A 19784-nucleotide genomic window follows, 5' to 3' on the forward strand; every position below is an offset into this window, starting at 1 on the left:
TTTGTGAAAAGTTTTGATCCGAGATCTTTAGGCGTCCCACTTTCCAAAAAAAAATAAATTGAAATATGCTCCTTCTTAGAACGATCTTTTAAATTTATGGGTTAGTTATAGCCCTTTATAGGTTTTCGGTTATCGCCATTTTGTGGGCGTGGCAGTAATCCGATCTATCTTCGAACTTAACTTTCTTATAATGCCAAGAAATACGTGTACCAATTTTCATCAAGATATCTCAATTTTTACTCAAGTTACAGCTTGCACGGACGGACAGATAAACATCCGGATTTTAACTCTACTCGTCACCCTCATGACTTTGGTATATATAACTCTATATCTCACTTGTTTTGTTTTAGGACTTACAAACAACCATAATGTGAACAAAACTATAATACTCTCTTAGCTACTTTGTTGCGAGAGTATAATAAACGAAAATTCAGAAATAAAAACTTCAAAACTCCACTCACCACTTGAGACGCTGCCTTCTTTAGCATTTACTTCATTATTAAAGCCCATTACAATATCCGGCGACTCAGCGGTGTAAACTAGTAGGCGTGACTCATACAAAGCACGCATTGATTCCGCGACATTACCGAAATTCGCTCTCTTCAGTCTACCCATATTGACAAAACCGTAATTGGGACGCCACGCGTTCACTTGCAGTGGCGCGAGCTCGGAAAAATCTGGACCCATAGCAGTTAAATTGGCTATGGTTTGCCATGCGTTGAATTTACAATTGAATAACAGTAAATTTGTTAGACTAAATGCTAGAGGATAGCCATCAACGGTGGAACGCGAATCGGTTGGAGCGCCCACATTATGCGCGCTGCCGGTGGCTGGCACACTATCACCAAGGCAAATGAGTTGAAAGGCATGGCTGCGCTGTAGAGCGCGTACATTACGAAAATGCAAATAGACAATTTCCTGCTCCACACCATCGACATAAACCTTCAACTCCAAGTGGTCTTGATGCGTGCACACACTAAATGCGATGTGTGTCCAACGGTTGCGCGCGAAACGAAAATGTCTCAGTGCAACCGATGCGGTCTCATACGATTGATTGTGGTTATGGTACTTAAAGAGATGCATATTGTTGAAACTGTTGAGTATGACGAGCTTCGTTTGCTTTAGCGCAACACGCAGCGTTGAAGGACTGCCGGCGCGGGGTGGTGAAGTCAACGGTGTGGGTGTGGTGTTTGCATTGTCGCTGTTGGTATGATTGGGCGAATCTCTTGGTTGAGTCTGATTTCGCTCCTCCAAATTTTCGTTCGTTGGTTCTGTTGGCGTTTGTGCTGCTGATGTTTGAGTGGGGATTTCTGCATTGGGTTTGCTTGTTTCAAACACTAACTTCATATCGCGATTGACATAAGCGCTCAGCAGCACTTGATTGGTGCCGATTGAAACGATGTGTGTTTTCTAAAGATAAAAAAATTTAAAAAACTCTACAAAATGTTACAAAATTCGCGCAAATTACACTTACATGACTATCTTCGTGTGTACTGCGTGCTTCCTCCTCCGTAAGTATCGATGAGGGTTTACTATTGTGTGCACCCTTCAGCTGCAGCCAAAGCGATAGTGTAAAACCGTCGTTGGACCACAGTCGCGCATGCGTTATGGGCATAATACAGGGTGTACGTGATAATGGTGTGTGTGTTTGCGCGTTTATATGCTGATTACGTAAGTGATCGATATCCATTGTTATGCGCTGATCACTGGTAGAGGTGCATTTGCCGTCTATAAATAAATAAATTGAAGAAAAATATTAAATAAATTGAAAAATAATATAAAAGAAAGGATAATATTAGTTTTGGTGTATAACTGTCTTACCAACTGTCACCGGAAATTCTAATTCCACCATTGCCTGAGGCTTTCGTAGTTTGTTGCCACAAATATGATTGAGATATTTTATTAAAAGATCCACAGGTGGATTCTTAGCGGCCAAAATATTAAAATAGGTGCATAAAACATCAGGCGTATTCACGTCCACAATTAGTTCCAATAAAGATTGTTGCAATTCTAGAGGAAAGAGATTGAAAAATTGAAAGAAATGGAGTACTTTTTTTTTAATTTATCTATATATAATATACAATTTTAATATTTTTAGTTATAGGTGTGCGACTTTACTAACATATTCAGCGCCTATTTGTAGGCAACGATTTTTATACTCGTGGCGTCGCCCACTTATGGGTCAAAAACCATATCTCAGGAACTACTCGACCGATTTCAATGAATGTCGGTATATAATATTTTCTTAACACTCTGATGACACGGATGGAAATCGGTTCACCACCACGCCTACTTCCCATATAACTCAATTTTGAATTCCATTTGATTCCTTCACTTTATAATATATTCATTATGATCCAATGAAGATAGCGGTATAAAACGTTATATAAATACTGTATTTGGGGTGAGACATCACTTGTGAAAGAATTGTCGAGATTTGGCTATAACTGATATGCCTCGGATATCGAATATGAAGAACTCAGTGCCTTAGGGTAATTTTTCACTGAAAATACCGGTAAATCTCTCAGTGTGTTCCTGTGGCAAAAATATTAAAAATCGGGATCTAACTTCTTCTAGCTCCCATATACCTAATTATAGGTTTTTCAAAAATACGGTGGGCTTTATTCCGCATATATCGGTCATTTTGTGACAAGTTAAGTGATGGTATAATCTTGGATATAGTGTACCTTGGTGGGTATAAGAGTGAAATCGATTCACGATTTTTATACGACTCGGATTCAGTCAAATTCTTCAAATATAAAGATCAAACATTTTCTAAGTCTAAATTTGCACTGAAATGTAATCCAATATAAAAACCAGAAAAAAAGTTTGTATACGAACCTCTCAAACGTGGATCACCGCATTTCAGCACTGGCGCAAAACCACGCAACAAAAACAGCGAGTCTCCTATACTCGCACGTATCACAAACAGCCGATTTGCCAATTGCACCAAACACTCACACCAACCCAACGGATTGGCGATACATCTCTCCGATAGTTCAATTAGAATTTCCACAACCAAATGACAGAGACCATCATGCAGCAAGTGAGTACGATAGCGCGAACTCGGTTGAAATGAGTTCCAGAATTCGGCTTTATCCAATTCAGTCTCCGATTCGGAGATTTCCGGTATCTCACCATCGGCTTCGTAGCCCTCATCAGCCGTTACATAGTTGGTATCATTCTCATTCTCACTCAACTCCATTTCACTTTCACAGAACAACGACATACGCGTGGAGAAATAATCTGCATCGCCACTTTCGGCAGACAACTGTCGCTTGGGCGCCGCTGTGCGCGGTGTGGTCACATTGCTGTGCTTGGACTGTGTTCTTGTGCTGTTGAAGGAACGTGCACGTGGTCGTAACGGTGATGGCAATACCGTTTCTTCACTAGCGTTGTTTTCCAAAGCCTTGTTGCTGCTGCTGCCATTCAAATCGTTGGCGATTGCGGTTGGCGTTGTGTTGCTGTTGTTGTTGGTCTGCTCTGCAATTTTCAGCAGACTTTGTAGTGCTTTTACCACAGCGTTTTCGCGTGAATGCTCTTCGTGATGCGCTGCAGCTGGCTCATTGCCGGCTATGGTGTTACTCAATATCACTGCCTTCAGCTTTAGCAAATGCTTTTCCATCGTTTGCGCTAGAAGTGTATCAAAAAATATGTGTTTTCCTTATTAATGTTGTAATGCTTTTAATATTTATATTCTGAATATAATTTGCATTGTGCGCGGCTAGATAAGATTAGGACTAACTTAAAGGTTAAGTTGTTGTGGGAAATGTGTTGTTGTTGTGTGCTTATCTTAAAGATATCTTAGCGATAGTGTAAAGATATAGGATGCTTTGCGCTGCAACTGCAGAGAAATTGTGTGTATGGAGTGCACACAGTTGCGTTGAAAAGTATTCGAACTAAAGAAAAAAATACAATGAACAAATAATGTTTACAAAAGTGAATCTCAAAAGCCTTAACATTGAGCTCTAGTCTTACATTATTTGTCGGTTTTCTTATATGAGGTTAGGGATGGTAGGCTGATAATTAATGTGGTACCGAAAATAACAATCCCGAAATTGCTAAACCCGAAATACTAAAAAGTATTTTTTTATACTCTCACAACAGAGTTGCTAAGAGAGTTTTATAGTTTTGTTCACATAACGGTTGTGTGTAATGCCAAAAACTAAACGAGTTAGATATTGGGTTATATGTATATATTAAAGTAAGAAGGTTGAAGAGTAGAGTTGAAATCCTATCTGTCTGACCGTCTGTACAACGGATAACTTGAGTAAAAATTAAGATATCATGACGAAACTTGGTACAAATGTTCCTTGGGACCGTGGAAGGGTCACTATCGCTATAAAGTTATGAAAATTTGTACAAGGATCACATTATTGAGAGGCATATTTGGATGTAAGTTTTTTGGAAAATATGGCGTGGCCCCGCCTCCTAGTTTTTTGGTTTTTGTACATATCTCGTAAACTACTAAAGCTATGTCAACGAAAATCTCTAGAGTCGTGTCTTTCAGGCACTTCCTTATACATTCTGAAAATAGGTGAAATCGGATTATAACCACGCCCACCTCCCATACAAAGGAACAGAAAACAACACAAACTTAAACTGTACAGAAGAAATGTCAGAAAGCTGCACTCAGTTGGAAAATTGAAAATGGGCGCGGCGGCGCCTACTTATGGGGCAAATACCATATCTCAGGAGTAGTTCCTGAAAGTGCTTCGACTCGACAGTGCCTAAGGGTAATTTTTCACCGAAAATATCGGTAAATATCTCACGATATTTTAATGTAATTTAGAGGAGATCTTTTCCTTCTAATAGTGTGTTAAAGTCATAACTTCCCCTAGCTCCCATATACCTTATATTCGGATTATCAAACGGAGGGCTTTATACCGTATATATTGGTTAATATGTGAGATCTATTAGCAAAATTAAGTGAGCGTGTGAGTCTTGGATATAGTGTATCTTGGTGGTGAAACTGAGTGAAATCAGGTTAGGAATTACCTCAGCCCTCATATATTATATGATTTGGGCTAATAGAGAGAGGGTTAAGTAATTGATTTATATAGGCTTAAGCTTTAGGTAAATACCAAATTTGACCTAAAAACCAAAATCATCATGAATTTGCTCCAAACTTACATAACCTTTCCTTTTGTGCAATATATTTAATAAGAATAGCGCAATCTACAGAACTTTTTCAATCAAAAATCTAACAAAGTGGCAAACATAATATTATTATTAACATTGCAAACAAATATATTAAATCACGTCTGTCCCGATTGGTATAAAACACATCTCTAATTGCCGCAAACACTTGTGTGGCTTCGAAGCATGCGTATGTACTATTTAACAACTTAAACATATACGAACATATGTATATATGTATGCGCTTGCGTGCAAAGCTATTACCACATTTCAAAATCATGTATGACTACCCTGTAGGAAAAAATACAACATAGTCATGAAAAATGAAATTATAATATAGTTGCCATTTGGGGCACTAAAAGATACCAAATGTTATGAAAGTCAAAACGAAACAAGCATTATCATCTGAGTAAATGTAATAAATAGAGTTCTCTAATTTTCAAAAAATAAAAAGAAAATTAAAATCAGCTAATTTTCAAAGATTTTCTGCAATCATTTAGGTTCATTTTTATAGATTTTTTTCTCTTTCTATCGAAAGTTTTGTTCTAAAACAATATTTTTAGGTAAGGGTCTATGTGAATTAAGGTTTGGTATAGTATATCTTATTAATTGATATATTTTTTTAAACAAAGAGTATTGAAATTAAACACAATCTAAATAACAAAAAGATCAAATTAACTTATATTTAGATTTATATACAGTTGAACTTCCATACTTCGAACTTCTGTAACTCGAAATTCTCCATAACTCGAACTCTTGAATTGGCAATAGAAGTCAAATTTCATACAAATTACCTTCCTTAACTCGGAAGTCTCTCTAACTCGAAGTTTTTTTGTGGATTATAGTGATACGAGTTAGGGAAGTTCAAATGATTTTCAAAGAACACTATTTTGTCTTTTGGGTCTTCAAGCTATTTAAAGAACCACCAATTAACAATTCCTACACAGCTCATTATGGAAGAACTTTAATTTTCCCTACAGGGCTATTGATATTTCGCAAGGATAATTTAGAAATAAATTAAAGTTATTAAGTTACCAGTTGGTTGTATTTTACTCAAAATCTACGTTCACTAAATGACTTTTCAAGTATAATATATGATATATGATTTTAACAGACAATAATATAACAACCGTTACTTACCGCCTTCGTCTTTGAAACTTTTGATGCTAATGGCCATTGTAGTCTCGAAAAGCCTTAGCAGATAACGCTTACTATCACTACTATTTTCGAGCAAGCAAATAAGATTCGAATCGATTTCTGGCTCACACGCACTATTGTTTAAATCGGTTAACGAACCCGTTTTGCTGGCACCAAAAAATGAGCCGAGTACACTGAAAAATTTCGCAAATATACTTATGCCAATACTAAGCACGGCCGCATTCGTTTCTGGACCCGCTACAAGCATGGACGTAGATAAGGCGTTGGCAGCACAGCTCCAAACTGATGTGGGAACGAGCGCATCCACACTAACAGCATGCAGTGTTGTAGTTGTTGTTGTTGCCGGTAATATTGTATTTTGTGTTACACTTGCACTTTGCTGATTACGTACATCGAATATGACAACACTTTCGTTAATTTCTGCGTCATCAATACTTTGCAAATCTACAGTGTATTTTGTTGAATGCTGACTTTTTAATTTGTCTAAAAATGTGAAATTATATGCTTCTGCATAACGCTGTGTGTGTGCGTTTGCGACAAAACTGCAATCGCTATTCGTTAAACTTGGAATCGCCGCCGATGTTGCGCTAAAGGCGTCAATTGTTGACACATGCGCTGCAATCGATGAACTAATCGAACCAAACGTTTGTTGTAGCGCATCTACTTCGATGCTAGTGAGCAAATATTCCAGTGAACTTGACAAACAAGCGTCTTCTTTGTTGGCTTCGGCGCTGATTGCATTGTAGTGTGCGTCTTGCATTGGCGTTGACGTGCCCGTATTGGTGTTGTGTTGTGGCGACGATTGTGTGCGTTTTGTAGGAATACTCGAAGATTTGCATTGCGAAAGTTGCAAAAATGTGCTCAAAGCATTATAATTTAGTAAGAGAATGTCGTCAATCGTTTTGCCAACATACAATTCGCACGTAACAAAATCCTTTACACTCCTGCTTTGCGCTAGTGAGTCATCAGGTTCAACAGTTGGCGCATTACACTTATTTAAATTGTACATAGACGTTAATGCGTTGTAGAAACATTGACTGGTCTGCAGCAGCTCGTGTATAAATGACCATTTGAGCGCTGTTACATATAAAATGTCAACCGCATTCATTGCGTCCGCTTTTTCCACCAACTTTTTAGGCGACAATTCGCACGCTTCGTTGTCAATTTGTTGATTGAATGTTAACGCATTAAATTGAAAAGCATTGTAGGCGCTGCTATTCAGTAACAACATAATGAGGCGACGACTCAGCAGCATTTGCTCTTGATTACTTTCGCCCAAAAAGGTTACATTATCAATACCAATTTTGATCAGCTCACATATGCTATGCACTAACGGTGGCTCATAGTAGAGATCCTCCAAATGCATTATGTTTTCTTCGTTGTAAAACGCCTTAATCAAACGTATATCGCCACCCAAATAAGCAACAAAAATATTCAAACAATCTTGTAAGATGACCAAAGTAGTCATGGGGCCGTCGGCTGTACGAGTTTCACTATCCGGAAATGATATATTGATATGTGAATTATTTGTTGTTGTTTCTGTTGCGTTTTTAGACTCGCTGCTTTTATTTGCTTTACGACTTTGCAACATTTCCACTTTGAATTTGCGAAATGTGGGCAATATGACCTCAGCCAAAATACCCGCAGCCATATCGCTGCTCAATGTATCTGATATGTTTTTTAAATGTTTTAACAGCAGTTGCAATGCCAACATTTTACTGTCACCACACTCCGCGGTGTTGAGCTCAACATGCAGCTGCTTGTACAGCTGTAAAATCTCCTTGCGAAACTCAAGCGACTTCAGTTTTGTATCACATTTGGCACAAGTATCCGGCGCACGTTTATTGTACACACCATGATCTTGCGTGAGGATAGTATAAAGTATGCGGCGATGTAAAAATTTATAGGTACAATTTTGATATAAAGGCGTTAGTTGCGAAATCATATGCAAACACGACGCATAGGTATCGATTGTATAGTGACAACAACAAATGCCGATGCGTAATAAATAGCGCACAGCATCCTCTTGCATATCGACGCTGATGTGGGGTAGCAAATTCAGCAAGGTGCCCTGAAAGTAGCAGCTTAAGGTTGGCGCTTGTGTGTGACAATGCGCTTGACGCAAGTGGCGACAACGTCTACGCGCACTCCCACCACCATTCGTATAATTGACATTGTTCTTGGACTGCTGTTCATGCTTGAAAAGTTGTTCGTTGATCTTAAGCAGTGTTCGAAAAGTTAACTCAGTGAGCATGCGCGCATCAGCATTCACAACAGCAATGTTTTTCAACTTCTGCAACACTTGCTGGAATGTTTTAATGCTTACATCAATCACCTTCTCATCGATGCACTGCAAATCATTTAGGCTGCTCTTATTGCCACCAATTATATGCGTTCCCTTAGATTTATTGAGACGCATTATGATATTTTGTAGCGTGTAAAAGAAAACATAATTGCTGGCGCTGAGAAATTCCAAACCAAAATCCAATGTTGAGTAGTTGCCATTCTCCGTTACATTTTCACATTTGATTTCTGTAATTTCCATAGCATGCTTTTTCAATATGACCGCCAACATGTTGAAAATATTTTGAAATTGCAAAACATTTATGCTGGCTGTAGCATTGAATATATTATTAATACAACGTATTGTAAGCTGTAGCAGTTCAAGTTTGATTGTGTTGGCATTCTGTCTGGTTGCATAAACAACATCATCACAACATAAACATTCCAATGCGAAATTTAATGAGATCACTGATACTGATTGACTATTAAGATTATCTTCACACTCGTTTGCCACACATTTCGCCATTATTTGTACGAGTAAATAGGCGATTTCGTCGCTGCTCACAACACTATTACTAAATGTCTTAAATCTCTCCTCGTGCTGCTGCTGTGCATCTAATAAAACTGTCTCCGACTGTGTTTCACAATCCAAAATGTGTGCAGTGCTATGCATGTCGACACCGGACAACTGTGTTGGCGCAATACTACCGATGACAGTTAGTATAGAAAGCGGTGTATCCAATATAAACTCCTTCGTATTCCATTTGCAATTCGGAAACAATTTGCAACAAAGATTGCAAAGGCCCTTTTGTGAAGCGATAAGCTGTGGAAAAATTCCGTTTAGTAATAGTAAATAAACATTAAAAGCAGCATAAAACATACCTTATTGTCTACGCGTAAAAGAAAACGCAACAAATGCTTGCCGATGTGATTTGTTAAAAATTGCCGCAAAGCAATAATTTTACTCCAATCACTTGGTGCATTTAATATCAACTGAAATGGGAGCGAATTTTAAATAAAAAATAATTGTATAAAAGCAATATAACAAAAGTGTTTGCTTACCGGAGTAAAACTTCGATTTGTCAGTAAGGAATTCGTAGCGTTCGTGTTGCTTATGCTTATCTCCCTTTGTACTAGGTCAGTACTACTATCACATTCAGCTGTTTGTAAAGGAATTGATAAGTGAGATTCGTTGATGATGTTACAAACTGTCTCCAAGAGGTAGGAGGTGATCTCTTCGGGTATATTGTGTATGAAACTAAAAGAGCAATGAAATGCAGAAATTTAATTAGCAGCGCATGACAGTAAAGGCACAAGCAGATATTAAAATAAAAAGAATTATTTAAATAAACACAATTAAAATATATTAATAATGTAGCAGTAACCTTTTTATTCCCTCCGATTGCAATGTGTCCTCCTCTACATATTGAAAATAGAACAGAAAAAGTTCCATCCAATGCAGCTGAAACAAAAGAATGCTTTATCAACTGAATGTACACATTATTGTAAGTACTCACTTTAGCTGCATTGTCATCGCCGGCATTTTGATAATTTTTCCAAATAGTAGTTAATGTTTCCAGCAGCAAATAAGCACTGCACTCCGCCTGCTCGCTGGCCTGCTGTTCCATTATTTGCACGTATCACATCAAAGCAGTAGTCGAATGTATTAATTTGTTTAGTAATTGTAGTTTTGTTGCTTTCGATTTGTATTGGCATCTGTTCCACTATTAGTTGCTAATTTAACATACACTTTCGCAAACGTTCATTTAGTAAATATCTGAGAAGAGAGCTGAAATGATTAGGACTAGGAAAAGTGAAAGTATTATTAATGTAAATTTGAGCACATACGCGAACTATCTGCAAATATGTGCTTAAATATACGTATAATTCGATTTTGTAATCTTTAAGCAGATGCATTTGATTTATATACAGTTATATGTTGCTTACAAGTGTCGTATATTTATTTAAAACCACTGCGGTACACTTGCTAACAGTTACTGAGCTGCTGTTTTCGAGACTCAACAAGCGCGATTTAATCAACTATAAACTATTGCATCTGTCCGCTGCACTTGCAGATTATTTACTTTCTTGATGGATTAAGAGAAGCAACGTTATCACCTAGTCACAGCAAGGGTGATTGAAACACATTAAAAGCACTGTTCTTGCATTTATATGCATATGTATGTATGTATGTACGCAAAAAGATGTGGGTGCATGTGCACTCAAAATAATAATAAACACAAATGCTGCAATATTCAATAAATTAAATATCTAATATTTGATATAAAGCTGTATTTCATTGTTTAGAACCAATAAATTATTATTAAACAATTTAAATAATGCATATTTAAATTAGTCCCAATCAGATGTTTGTAGTCTATGGGATTTTAGTATAAGTAGATTAACGGCGTTGTGGCAACTCTAGTTCAAGAGCAAAATATAAACAAGTCTAATCGGATAAAATCAGCAGGGCATAACCAAGTTTTTTCAATTGGCAATTGCGTAGTAGAACCACTTTTTCACAAATTTCAGCTATAATTATTCCATATACTGCTTAAATGTTCATAATCATAAGAACTGTTGTTCAGTTTTTTGCACTAAAACGGTACTAGTTCTTTTACCTCGTCGTGCTAAAATTCGTATCGCCCCGAACAGCTGATTAGCGTTTATGTGTATGCAAACGAGATATTATTCGATTAGTAATGAAGTTAACTGTTTGTTTCTTTAAAGCATACAACTTTTAAACACTTGTTTTCCTATTTTATAAATAAATTTTAACAAACAATGCAAGTAATCTTGCGTTTGGTTGAATTTGACAGGAGTAGTGCAATTTTGTTTTAACTTTTTCGAGTGTTACCAGATGAATTGGATACTAAGTTTGCGCAAACTAATATCGATAGTTCTATCGGCTTGAATTAAATTAATTCGATACTAATTAAATTAAAATTAGAGATATAAATGTTAGTAATGCAGTAAAACCTGTAAAGTTGGACACTCATATACTTTGGACCCTCGCTCAAATTGGACAAAATGTTCTATACCAACATAATATAGTACAAACAATCATTTCTTCATAACATGGACACTCGCGTGACTTGGACAAAAAGTGCTGAACCGCAGGTGTCCAGCTCAGACAGGTTTTACTGTATCCCTATGGTCGGATCATTTCGAAATAGCTCGTTTCCTGCGCCTCTCGTTGGACGAAATCGATGACAATCATTTTTATGTTCTCTCTCTAGACAGGTTTCGCAACAACAACTATGAGAAATTGACCTTATTACAGAATCACAAAACAGCACCAGAACCTATTTGTCTTTTCGGCGCTGTTTTATCGAAAATAGCTAAGTTTTTTATAAATTTTGTAAAATTAAAGCGCTTTTGCCGAAGAAATTTAGTCTATTATATAGAAGAAAAGTTAAATAAGTGACTTACTGAAAGTATGGGCTAATAAAAAATATAGCAAAATGCTGGAATATTGTTGTTGTAGCGACATTCCAAAATCAATTTGAAGAATGCTGTCAGTTACTAATGCTTAGCCGGATATTTATTCGGGTCCGCTTCGTTTACGGTAATCCTACTCTTGTGGCAAATGCACAGTTTAATAATTGCCCATCGCTATTACAGATTATTTTGAATAAATAAAAAAACAGTTATATTTCTATGGCAGTATTAAAGTTATCGATAGCATTGTGAACTAAAATGTATCGATTATTTAATTTAATACTTTTATATATCGATTGTGTTATTCAATTCCTGATTGTAGAATTTGAAAATTTAATTTTCTCCTTTATTTTATAGTCCCGTTTATGTTTCTGCATATTTTTGATATGTTCTGCATAAAATTATAACCAACTATATAATTATACATATTTATCGAAGAAAATTATTTTATCGATACCTTAAAATAAATCGTTTGTTATTATTAGAGTAACTAGTTTCCACACATCACTAATTTTTGATAATTAAGCTCGCAAAATATAGAGCTTTTATGCTAACCAACTATTATTCCAAGTGGAACACATATTTAGTACTTCTGTCGCGCTAAAATAGTCTTGTTCGGCACACACGACTGATTAGTAAGGTTTTTATGGTTGAACCGTATTATTATTTTATTTTTTAAATACATTTTTTGTTAAGTATATTGTAAACATGTTGGTGCAACAGTTGCGTAAAGTGTTGACAAACAATACCATTTACAGACAGCAAGCAATTAAGGTGAGTTTTTTTGGTGAACGCCGGTGTTTTTGTGAGAATAATTTAAGGTGCAATGCTTATAGAAATTATAAATTTAAATATGCTAAATAAATATATGTATATGTTGTTGTTGTAATTGTGTGTTATAAGCGGTTAATGTCAAAATAATGTGAACTTTTCGCCGTGATTTGCGAAAATCAGCTGAGGCGCTATCTGCAAACGCAGCAGGTACTTTCTTTTTACAAACTTTTTAATCTCCATTATTTTATTGAAAACGCTACTTTGTTTGATTTTCTAATCACTTAATTGTCATTTGTTGCTACAATGCATATATAGTTTTTATAATCTGTGCCCATAAATAACTTATTTAAACAACAATATCGGTGCTAAAATTACTGTGCATGTGTGTGTGTGTGCAGAGAAGATAGCACTCGCACTCTCTTAATTCATAGGGGGCAATCCGGTTGTTGTTGTTGTTTTTGCAACCGTTCTAGTTATTTTTGTTTGTGCAGTCGTATTATTTTCGCAAAAACAATGAATTTAAGAGAAATGAAAGCGCATATGTACATATATAAAAAATGTTGTTTTATTTTCTTAAATATTTGCATACATACATACACATAGGTCTGCATAAATATAATAAAATATAAGTAAATAAGTTTGTAAATACGCTTGAGTTAGTTTGGTGTTGCTTCTATTATTTCATATTTAAGTAAGACGAAAAAAAAATCGTGTATTTACTAAAAATGTGTTTCTGCCAACAGTTTATGGCCATAACGGAATTTAATTTGCATATAAATTAGCACGCAAGTTATCAGTATCAGAATTGTCATTTTGCGGTTATATAAACTAAGTGGATAGTTAAACAACATGACAATTTATTTTGCGTTTATGTACATACAAACATATGTACATATATCCGAGTACATTATGTATATGTATCCACTTCATTTAATTAATCTAATCTAATTGTGATCATCCCACAGCCGTGCACGTCACAAGACCCACGTAGGTGAAATGAAATTCCCATTTTTGACACGAATATCTCAATTTATTGATAAATTCTAAAGCGTTATAGTTGTGTACAAACCACTTTGCTGTCAGCACTTATTTATTGATAGGTACGAGTATTTGCCCACACTTAAACTGGCAAAAATATCCATAAATATCTAAATAAACAGCCAACACGTATTGATAATAAACTTCTGTATAGAGTTTCCCTAATTGCCCAGATGTTAGTTGCACGCAAAGGTAAACGCTAGATGTAATCGTGTAATGTAATACTGGAAACTAGAATTTCAGGCGTCATTATTTAGTTTTACAATTTCTTTTTATTAAAATTTTTTTTTGATTTTTTTATTGAAAATTATTATTTTTTTTATTAAAATTATTTTAAATTTTTTTTAATTTAAAATTTTTATTTTTTAAATTTTTTTATTTAAAATTATTATTATTTTTATTAAAATTATTTTAAATATTTTTTAATTTAAAATATTTATTTTTTAAATTTTTTTATTTAAAATTATTATTATTTTTATTAAAATTATTTTTAAATTTTTTTTTAATTTAAAATTATTATATTTTTAATTTTTTAATATTGAAAATTATTATTTTTTTATTAAAATTATTTTTAATTTTTTTTTTAATTTAAAATTATTACTTTTTTAATTTTTTTTTTTATTTAAAATTATTATTTTTTAATTTTTTTATATTGAAAATTATTATTTTTTTATTACAATTATTTTATTTTTTTTTTTAATTTAAAATTATTATATTTTAAATTTATTATTTTTTAAATTTTTTTATATTGAAAAATATTATTTTTTTATTAAAATTATTTTTATTATTATTTTAATTTTTTTTATTTAAAATTATTATTATTTTTTTTTATTAAACATTTTCTTTTTAATACTTTAATGTGGATTACGATCGCGTTTAAGGAAAAATCCCAAATTTTAGTCGCACCTTAGTAACCGTTATGGACCCTTATTTATAAACGTCTAAAGCTTAACTTTGCAGCATTCTTCCAAATACATTTGAGAGAGTATTTTATACCATCACGATAACAACAGTTTATCATTATTTAGTTTTACAATTTCTTTTTATTAAAATTATTTTTAAATTTTTTTTTATTAAAATTATTTTTAATTTAAAATTATTATTTCTTTATTAAAATTTTTCTGTTTAATATTTTAATGTGGATTACAATTGCGTTTGAGGAAAAAATCCCAAAATTTAGCAAGTCGAGCATTCCTCACCGTTATGGACCCGCATTTATAAACGGCTAAAGCTTAAGAACTTTGCAACCTTCTTTCAAATACATTTGAGAGAGTATTTTATACCATCACAACAACAACAGACCATTATTTCTTCGTTTTCACCACAGCGGTCTGCCCACGAAACCGGTATGGACTATATGGGATTTGGTTTACAGTTTCACCTAATATTCTTTTACCTATGAATTTGCACTCGAAAACAATAATAAAATTTTCCAGAACAGAGCAACTCAAGAGAGAGTGTAAATACAACAATAAAATTCTATATCCGCTTTCTATTTTCTCTCTCTCTCTCACTCCCTCTCTTTCTCTCTCTTTCTCTCTCTCTCTCTCTGACATTATGATTATTACAGTATATTCGATTATTATGCCAGTTGTTTGTTCGATTCGACATTCGCAAAATTTTGATTTTTCGATGTCTGTTTTTAATTAATCGGTAGGGAATATTTAGACCTTTATTTAGATGTTTTTAATATGATCTTGTCTTCGCTACACTATATATATATAGCCATGATTCTTATTTTGGTTTACTTGGTAAAATACTGTAGAAAGTTAATCTCTCAGCAAGATCCCAGATACCCAATATGAGTACCTTAGTGTTAATGCTGAGAATATCAGTAAATCTCTGAGATATCTTATAGAATCTCAAGAGGTATATTTTCCAAATAATAATGTGCCTCTGTGACAAAAATAAGTGAAATCGGGTCTATACTTTCTCTATAGACGGATTTTCAAACTTCCGGATGTCTTTATACTATATATTTTAGTCAATATGTAAGATTAGTAATATTAAGTTAATGTGTAATTTTGAATATAATGTAGTTTGGAGGCGAAAATGGGTGTAATCGGTCCAAGAATTACGCCAGCCCCAACATATATTATATACAGTTGAATAACTTGAACTTCTATAACTCGAAGTTCTCCATAAATCGAACTCTTGAATTGGCAATAGCGTTTAGAAATCAAATTTCATACAAATTTCCTTCCCTAACTCGAATTTCTATAACTCGTAGTTCTCCATAACTCGAACTGTTGGCAATAAAAGTCATATATGATACAAATTACCTTCCCTAACTCATCATTATGTTGTTTTTCATACCGAATACTGGTCTATAGATCAAGTTGAGTTATCTTAATAAAATTACGTAGAAATATTTTCTCGAGTATAAACTTTCCTCTAGCCCCAAAATACACCAGATAGTGTTGAAATCGGTCTAAACTTTGATCTAGTCCCCATTAAACTAGTATGATAAAGATTTACTAATATCTTATGAATTGCGAGTGTATAACTTGTTTTTTTTTATATATATTAAATTTATAGTTCCTTCCAAAGGTGACATTGGATAATAATATTTACGATTATCTTTATAATAGTGGTATCTTGTTGAATATAACGTTAATCGTTTGATTTACAATAAGCTTGTGCTTGTGCTCTAAAACCAACGATTTTAACCTATAAAAGATGAAATCAGTTTAGTTTTGATGAAGTAAAGAGTGTACAAGTATAGACCTCCGTGTAAAATTAATATGGTCAATTTTATTCCAATAAAGACTATTTCCGATCTTGAAAAAAAAAAATATTCAAATCAATTTCACCAATCAACCTATAGTGTTTCAGTTCCATAAAAATAGTATTTTCGCATTTCTTTCAGCTCACTGCCTGCTACGCCACCCATGTTAAGAGAACGAAGATCTTCGAAAATGCCGCGGCCGCCGTTGCGGATATACCAGATGGTTCCAAAATCTTATTCGGTGGATTTGGTGTATGTGGTATACCTGAAAAATTAATTGATGCCCTGCGGGATAAGGGTGTTAAGAATATAACTGGCGTTTCAAATAACGGAGGTCAGTAGCGATTTACTGTTAAATGCTTTGCATGCTAATTTGAAAATCTGTCTGCTGAAATAGAACGCTGGAAATAAATCCTGGAACTTTCTGATGACATTGACCTATTTTTTTCAAGTGTTAAATATCAAATATCTATACTTTCAGGTGTCGAAGATTGGGGTATCGGCATACTTATTCAAAACAAGCAAATCAGTAAAATGATCGCTTCGTATGTGGGTGAAAATAAAGAGCTAGTACGGCAATATCTCGCTGGTGATTTGGCCATTGAATTGACGCCACAGGGCACAATTGCTGAGAAAATCAGAGCTGGTGGTGCAGGTAAGTGTCACGTAAAATAAAAAATAAAATTCATCCAAAAATTTTCAATATTTTTTTTATTAATTTATAACAGGAATTCCGGCATTCTTCACGCCCACCGGTTATGGCACGCTCGTACAAAAGGGTGGCGCACCCATTAAATATGGCAAAGATGGCAAGGTGGCGGTGGCCAGTAAACCAAAACCGGTGCAGACATTCAATGGCAAAGACTACGTGATGGAAGAATCCATTTTCGGTGATTACGCGATTATAAAGGCGCACAAAGCGGATCCATTTGGCAATTTAGGTGTGTATTTTTAGATTTATTAAAAATTAATATTTTTAATTAATTATTTAATTTTTTACACATCCAGTTTTCAACAAGTCCGCACGCAATTTCAACGCGCCAATGAGTCGCGCGGCTAAAGTCACCATTGTTGAGGTGGAAGACATTGTACCAGTTGGCGCCTTAAATCCCGCTGAGGTGCATATACCCGGCATCTATGTGGATCGCATAATTAAGGGTCACAACTATAACAAACGTGTGGAACGTCTGCGTTTGCGTGATAGTGGCGACACGGCAAAATCCAGTCCAGGACAGGAGTTACGTGAACGCATTGCCAAGCGTGTGGCTTTGGAATTCCGCGATGGCATGTACGTCAATTTGGGCATTGGCATGCCAGTGTTGTCCTCCAATTATATACCGAAAGGCATGAATGTGTTGTTGCAATCCGAAAATGGTATCTTAGGTTTGGGACCATTCCCAACCAAGGAACAAGTTGATCCCGATCTAATTAATGCGGGCAAGGAGAGTGTCACCGTTGTGCCTGGTGCTTCATATTTTGGTTCCGATGACAGTTTTGCCATGATACGTGGGGGACATGTCGATATAACCATACTCGGTGCGATGGAAGTGTCCGCAACTGGTGACTTGGCCAATTGGATGATACCCGTGAGTTGTTGATGAAGGAAGTATATCTATCTATTTTATAAAAAAATCTATATAACTGTCAACAGGGTAAACTTGTGAAGGGTATGGGTGGCGCTATGGATTTGGTAGCAGCTCCTGGCACCAAAGTCATTATTACAATGGAACATAATGCCAAGGATGGTTCACCCAAAATTTTGGACAGATGCACATTGCCTTTAACGGGTCAAGGCATAGTAGATTTGATTATTTCGGAGAAGGTTTGTTTCCAAAAAATTTATTTCAACTATATAGAAACCGTTATAATTTTATATTTTTCTTATTCACTCAGGCTGTCTTCTCTGTGGAAAAAGGCGTCGGTTTGACTTTAATTGAAATTGCCGAGGGTTTATCAGTGGAAGATCTGAGATCTTGCACCGGTGCGCAATTCGAAGTTTCGCCCGATCTTAAGAAGATGGCTCAAATCGATGAAAACTAAATATTATGTTGTGTGCCTTACTTGCTTAATTACTGTCGTGTATTTGTAAAAGAACTGCGTAATTTTGTAAGAGTTCGTGTTAAGTGTTAGAAAAAGTCAAACTTCATAGTGATACGTCTGCATTTATATTACTAAGTAAATTGTATTTGGTATTTTACACGATGTTGAATAAAAAGTAAATATATTTTTTTACCACCACATCAGGAAGTGCGAAGAGAAAATAGTGTATGGAAATCCATTGTAGATACTAGAGATTTGTTCTATTCATCACTCTCGAAGTTTTAAAGGATTCAAAGATCGAATACAGCTATTTTATTTTTTTTATTTGCATTGAGAGAGGACTTGGGGAACTATTATTTTTTTGACGGTTACCTCGATCAATCTATACATTAGTGTTGTTGTTGTTGTAGCGAAAACTTCCCAAAATAATTTGGGGAATGCTGCTGAGTTCACAGTTCTGGACTTCATAAAAATTCGTATCTGTACCGGGTTATGTAGATCCGACTGACATAAAATCTGATAGTAACCACGCCCACCTCCCCTACAAAGGTTAGGTAGAAAATTACTAAAAGTGCGTTACTTAACAACGGAAAAGATCAGAAACACTAAATTTTACAGAAGAAATGCAAAAGAAAGTTGCCCTCGGATTGATTTTAATGGAAAATGGGCGTGGCGTAGCCCACTTATGGGTCAAAAACCATATCTCAGGAACTACTCGACAGATTTCAATGAAATTCGGTATACAATATTTTCTTGACACCCTGATGATACGTGTGGAAAATGGACGAAATCGGTTCACAACCACGACGACTTCCCATATAACTTCTTTTCGAATTCCATCTTATTCCTTCACTTTTTAATATATATTCACATAAGGAACCAATGAAGATAGCGAAATAAAACTTTACACAAATACTGTATATGATCACTTGTGAAAAAATTGTCGAAATCGGACTATAACTTTTCAAGGACCCGGATATCGAATATGAAGAACTCAGTGCCTTATGGTAATTTTTCACCGAAAATATCGTTAAATCTCTCAGATACCTCAATTTAATTCAGAAGGAATCTGTACCAGAAATGGTTAAAATCCGGTCATAATTTCCCCTAGCTCTCATACACCTAATTATAGGATTTTCAAAAATAAGATGGACTTAATAGCTTATAAATCGGTTAATATATG

At 34.9% G+C, this 19784-nt stretch overlaps 2 protein-coding genes across 10 annotated transcripts in view; one reads left to right on the forward strand and one right to left on the reverse strand.

Annotated features, from left to right (window-relative positions):
- Positions 1 to 11355, reverse strand: part of LOC105211031 (lysosomal-trafficking regulator) — a 33792-nt gene extending 22437 nt beyond the window's left edge. For 3 of the 8 annotated variants that reach the window (XM_054230057.1, XM_054230059.1, XM_054230056.1), the window contains exons 1-10: positions 11202 to 11355; positions 10098 to 10384; positions 9966 to 10042; positions 9643 to 9838; positions 9463 to 9573; positions 6280 to 9403; positions 2842 to 3633; positions 1822 to 2010; positions 1469 to 1728; positions 462 to 1410 (exon numbers count right to left, since the gene is read on the reverse strand). In XM_054230057.1, the coding sequence (XP_054086032.1) occupies positions 462 to 1410; positions 1469 to 1728; positions 1822 to 2010; positions 2842 to 3633; positions 6280 to 9403; positions 9463 to 9573; positions 9643 to 9838; positions 9966 to 10042; positions 10098 to 10208 (5809 nt within the window). In that variant the 5' untranslated portion in view covers positions 10209 to 10384; positions 11202 to 11355. Of the gene's footprint in view, positions 1 to 461; positions 1411 to 1468; positions 1729 to 1821; positions 2011 to 2841; positions 3634 to 6279; positions 9404 to 9462; positions 9574 to 9642; positions 9839 to 9965; positions 10043 to 10097; positions 10385 to 10428; positions 10880 to 11201 lie in introns of those variants that run through there. The other 5 variants (XM_054230058.1, XM_054230061.1, XM_011182281.3 and 2 more) reach the window with 5 other exon arrangements.
- Positions 11356 to 12602: 1247 nt separating this feature from the next.
- On the forward strand, positions 12603 to 18799 carry LOC105211030 (succinyl-CoA:3-ketoacid-coenzyme A transferase, mitochondrial). Of its 2 annotated transcripts, none has more exons than XM_011182280.3 (7): positions 12603 to 12795; positions 16703 to 16895; positions 17043 to 17216; positions 17290 to 17502; positions 17570 to 18147; positions 18213 to 18383; positions 18455 to 18799. In XM_011182280.3, exons 1-7 carry the CDS (start codon positions 12730 to 12732, stop codon positions 18599 to 18601), a joined length of 1542 nt encoding a protein of 513 aa, XP_011180582.1. In that variant the 5' UTR covers positions 12603 to 12729; the 3' UTR covers positions 18602 to 18799. The 2 variants fall into 2 exon arrangements, with proteins under 2 accessions (XP_011180582.1, XP_054086040.1); XM_054230065.1 differs by lacking the exon at positions 12603 to 12795 and adding an exon at positions 16480 to 16580.
- Positions 18800 to 19784: the final 985 nt, after the last annotated feature.

The sequence above is a fragment of the Zeugodacus cucurbitae genome, chromosome 4, assembly GCF_028554725.1.
Source record: "Zeugodacus cucurbitae isolate PBARC_wt_2022May chromosome 4, idZeuCucr1.2, whole genome shotgun sequence".
Taxonomy (NCBI): Eukaryota; Metazoa; Arthropoda; class Insecta; order Diptera; family Tephritidae; genus Zeugodacus; species Zeugodacus cucurbitae.

Coding starts and splice junctions, on each gene's coding strand:
- LOC105211030 (XM_011182280.3), top strand. CDS start 12,730: ATGTTGGTGCAACAGTTGCGTAAAGTGTTGACAAACAATACCATTTAC. Junction 17,217..17,289: donor AATCAGAGCTGGTGGTGCAG/GTAAGTGTCACG, acceptor AATTTATAACAG/GAATTCCGGCATTCTTCACG. Junction 18,148..18,212: donor TGGCCAATTGGATGATACCC/GTGAGTTGTTGA, acceptor AACTGTCAACAG/GGTAAACTTGTGAAGGGTAT.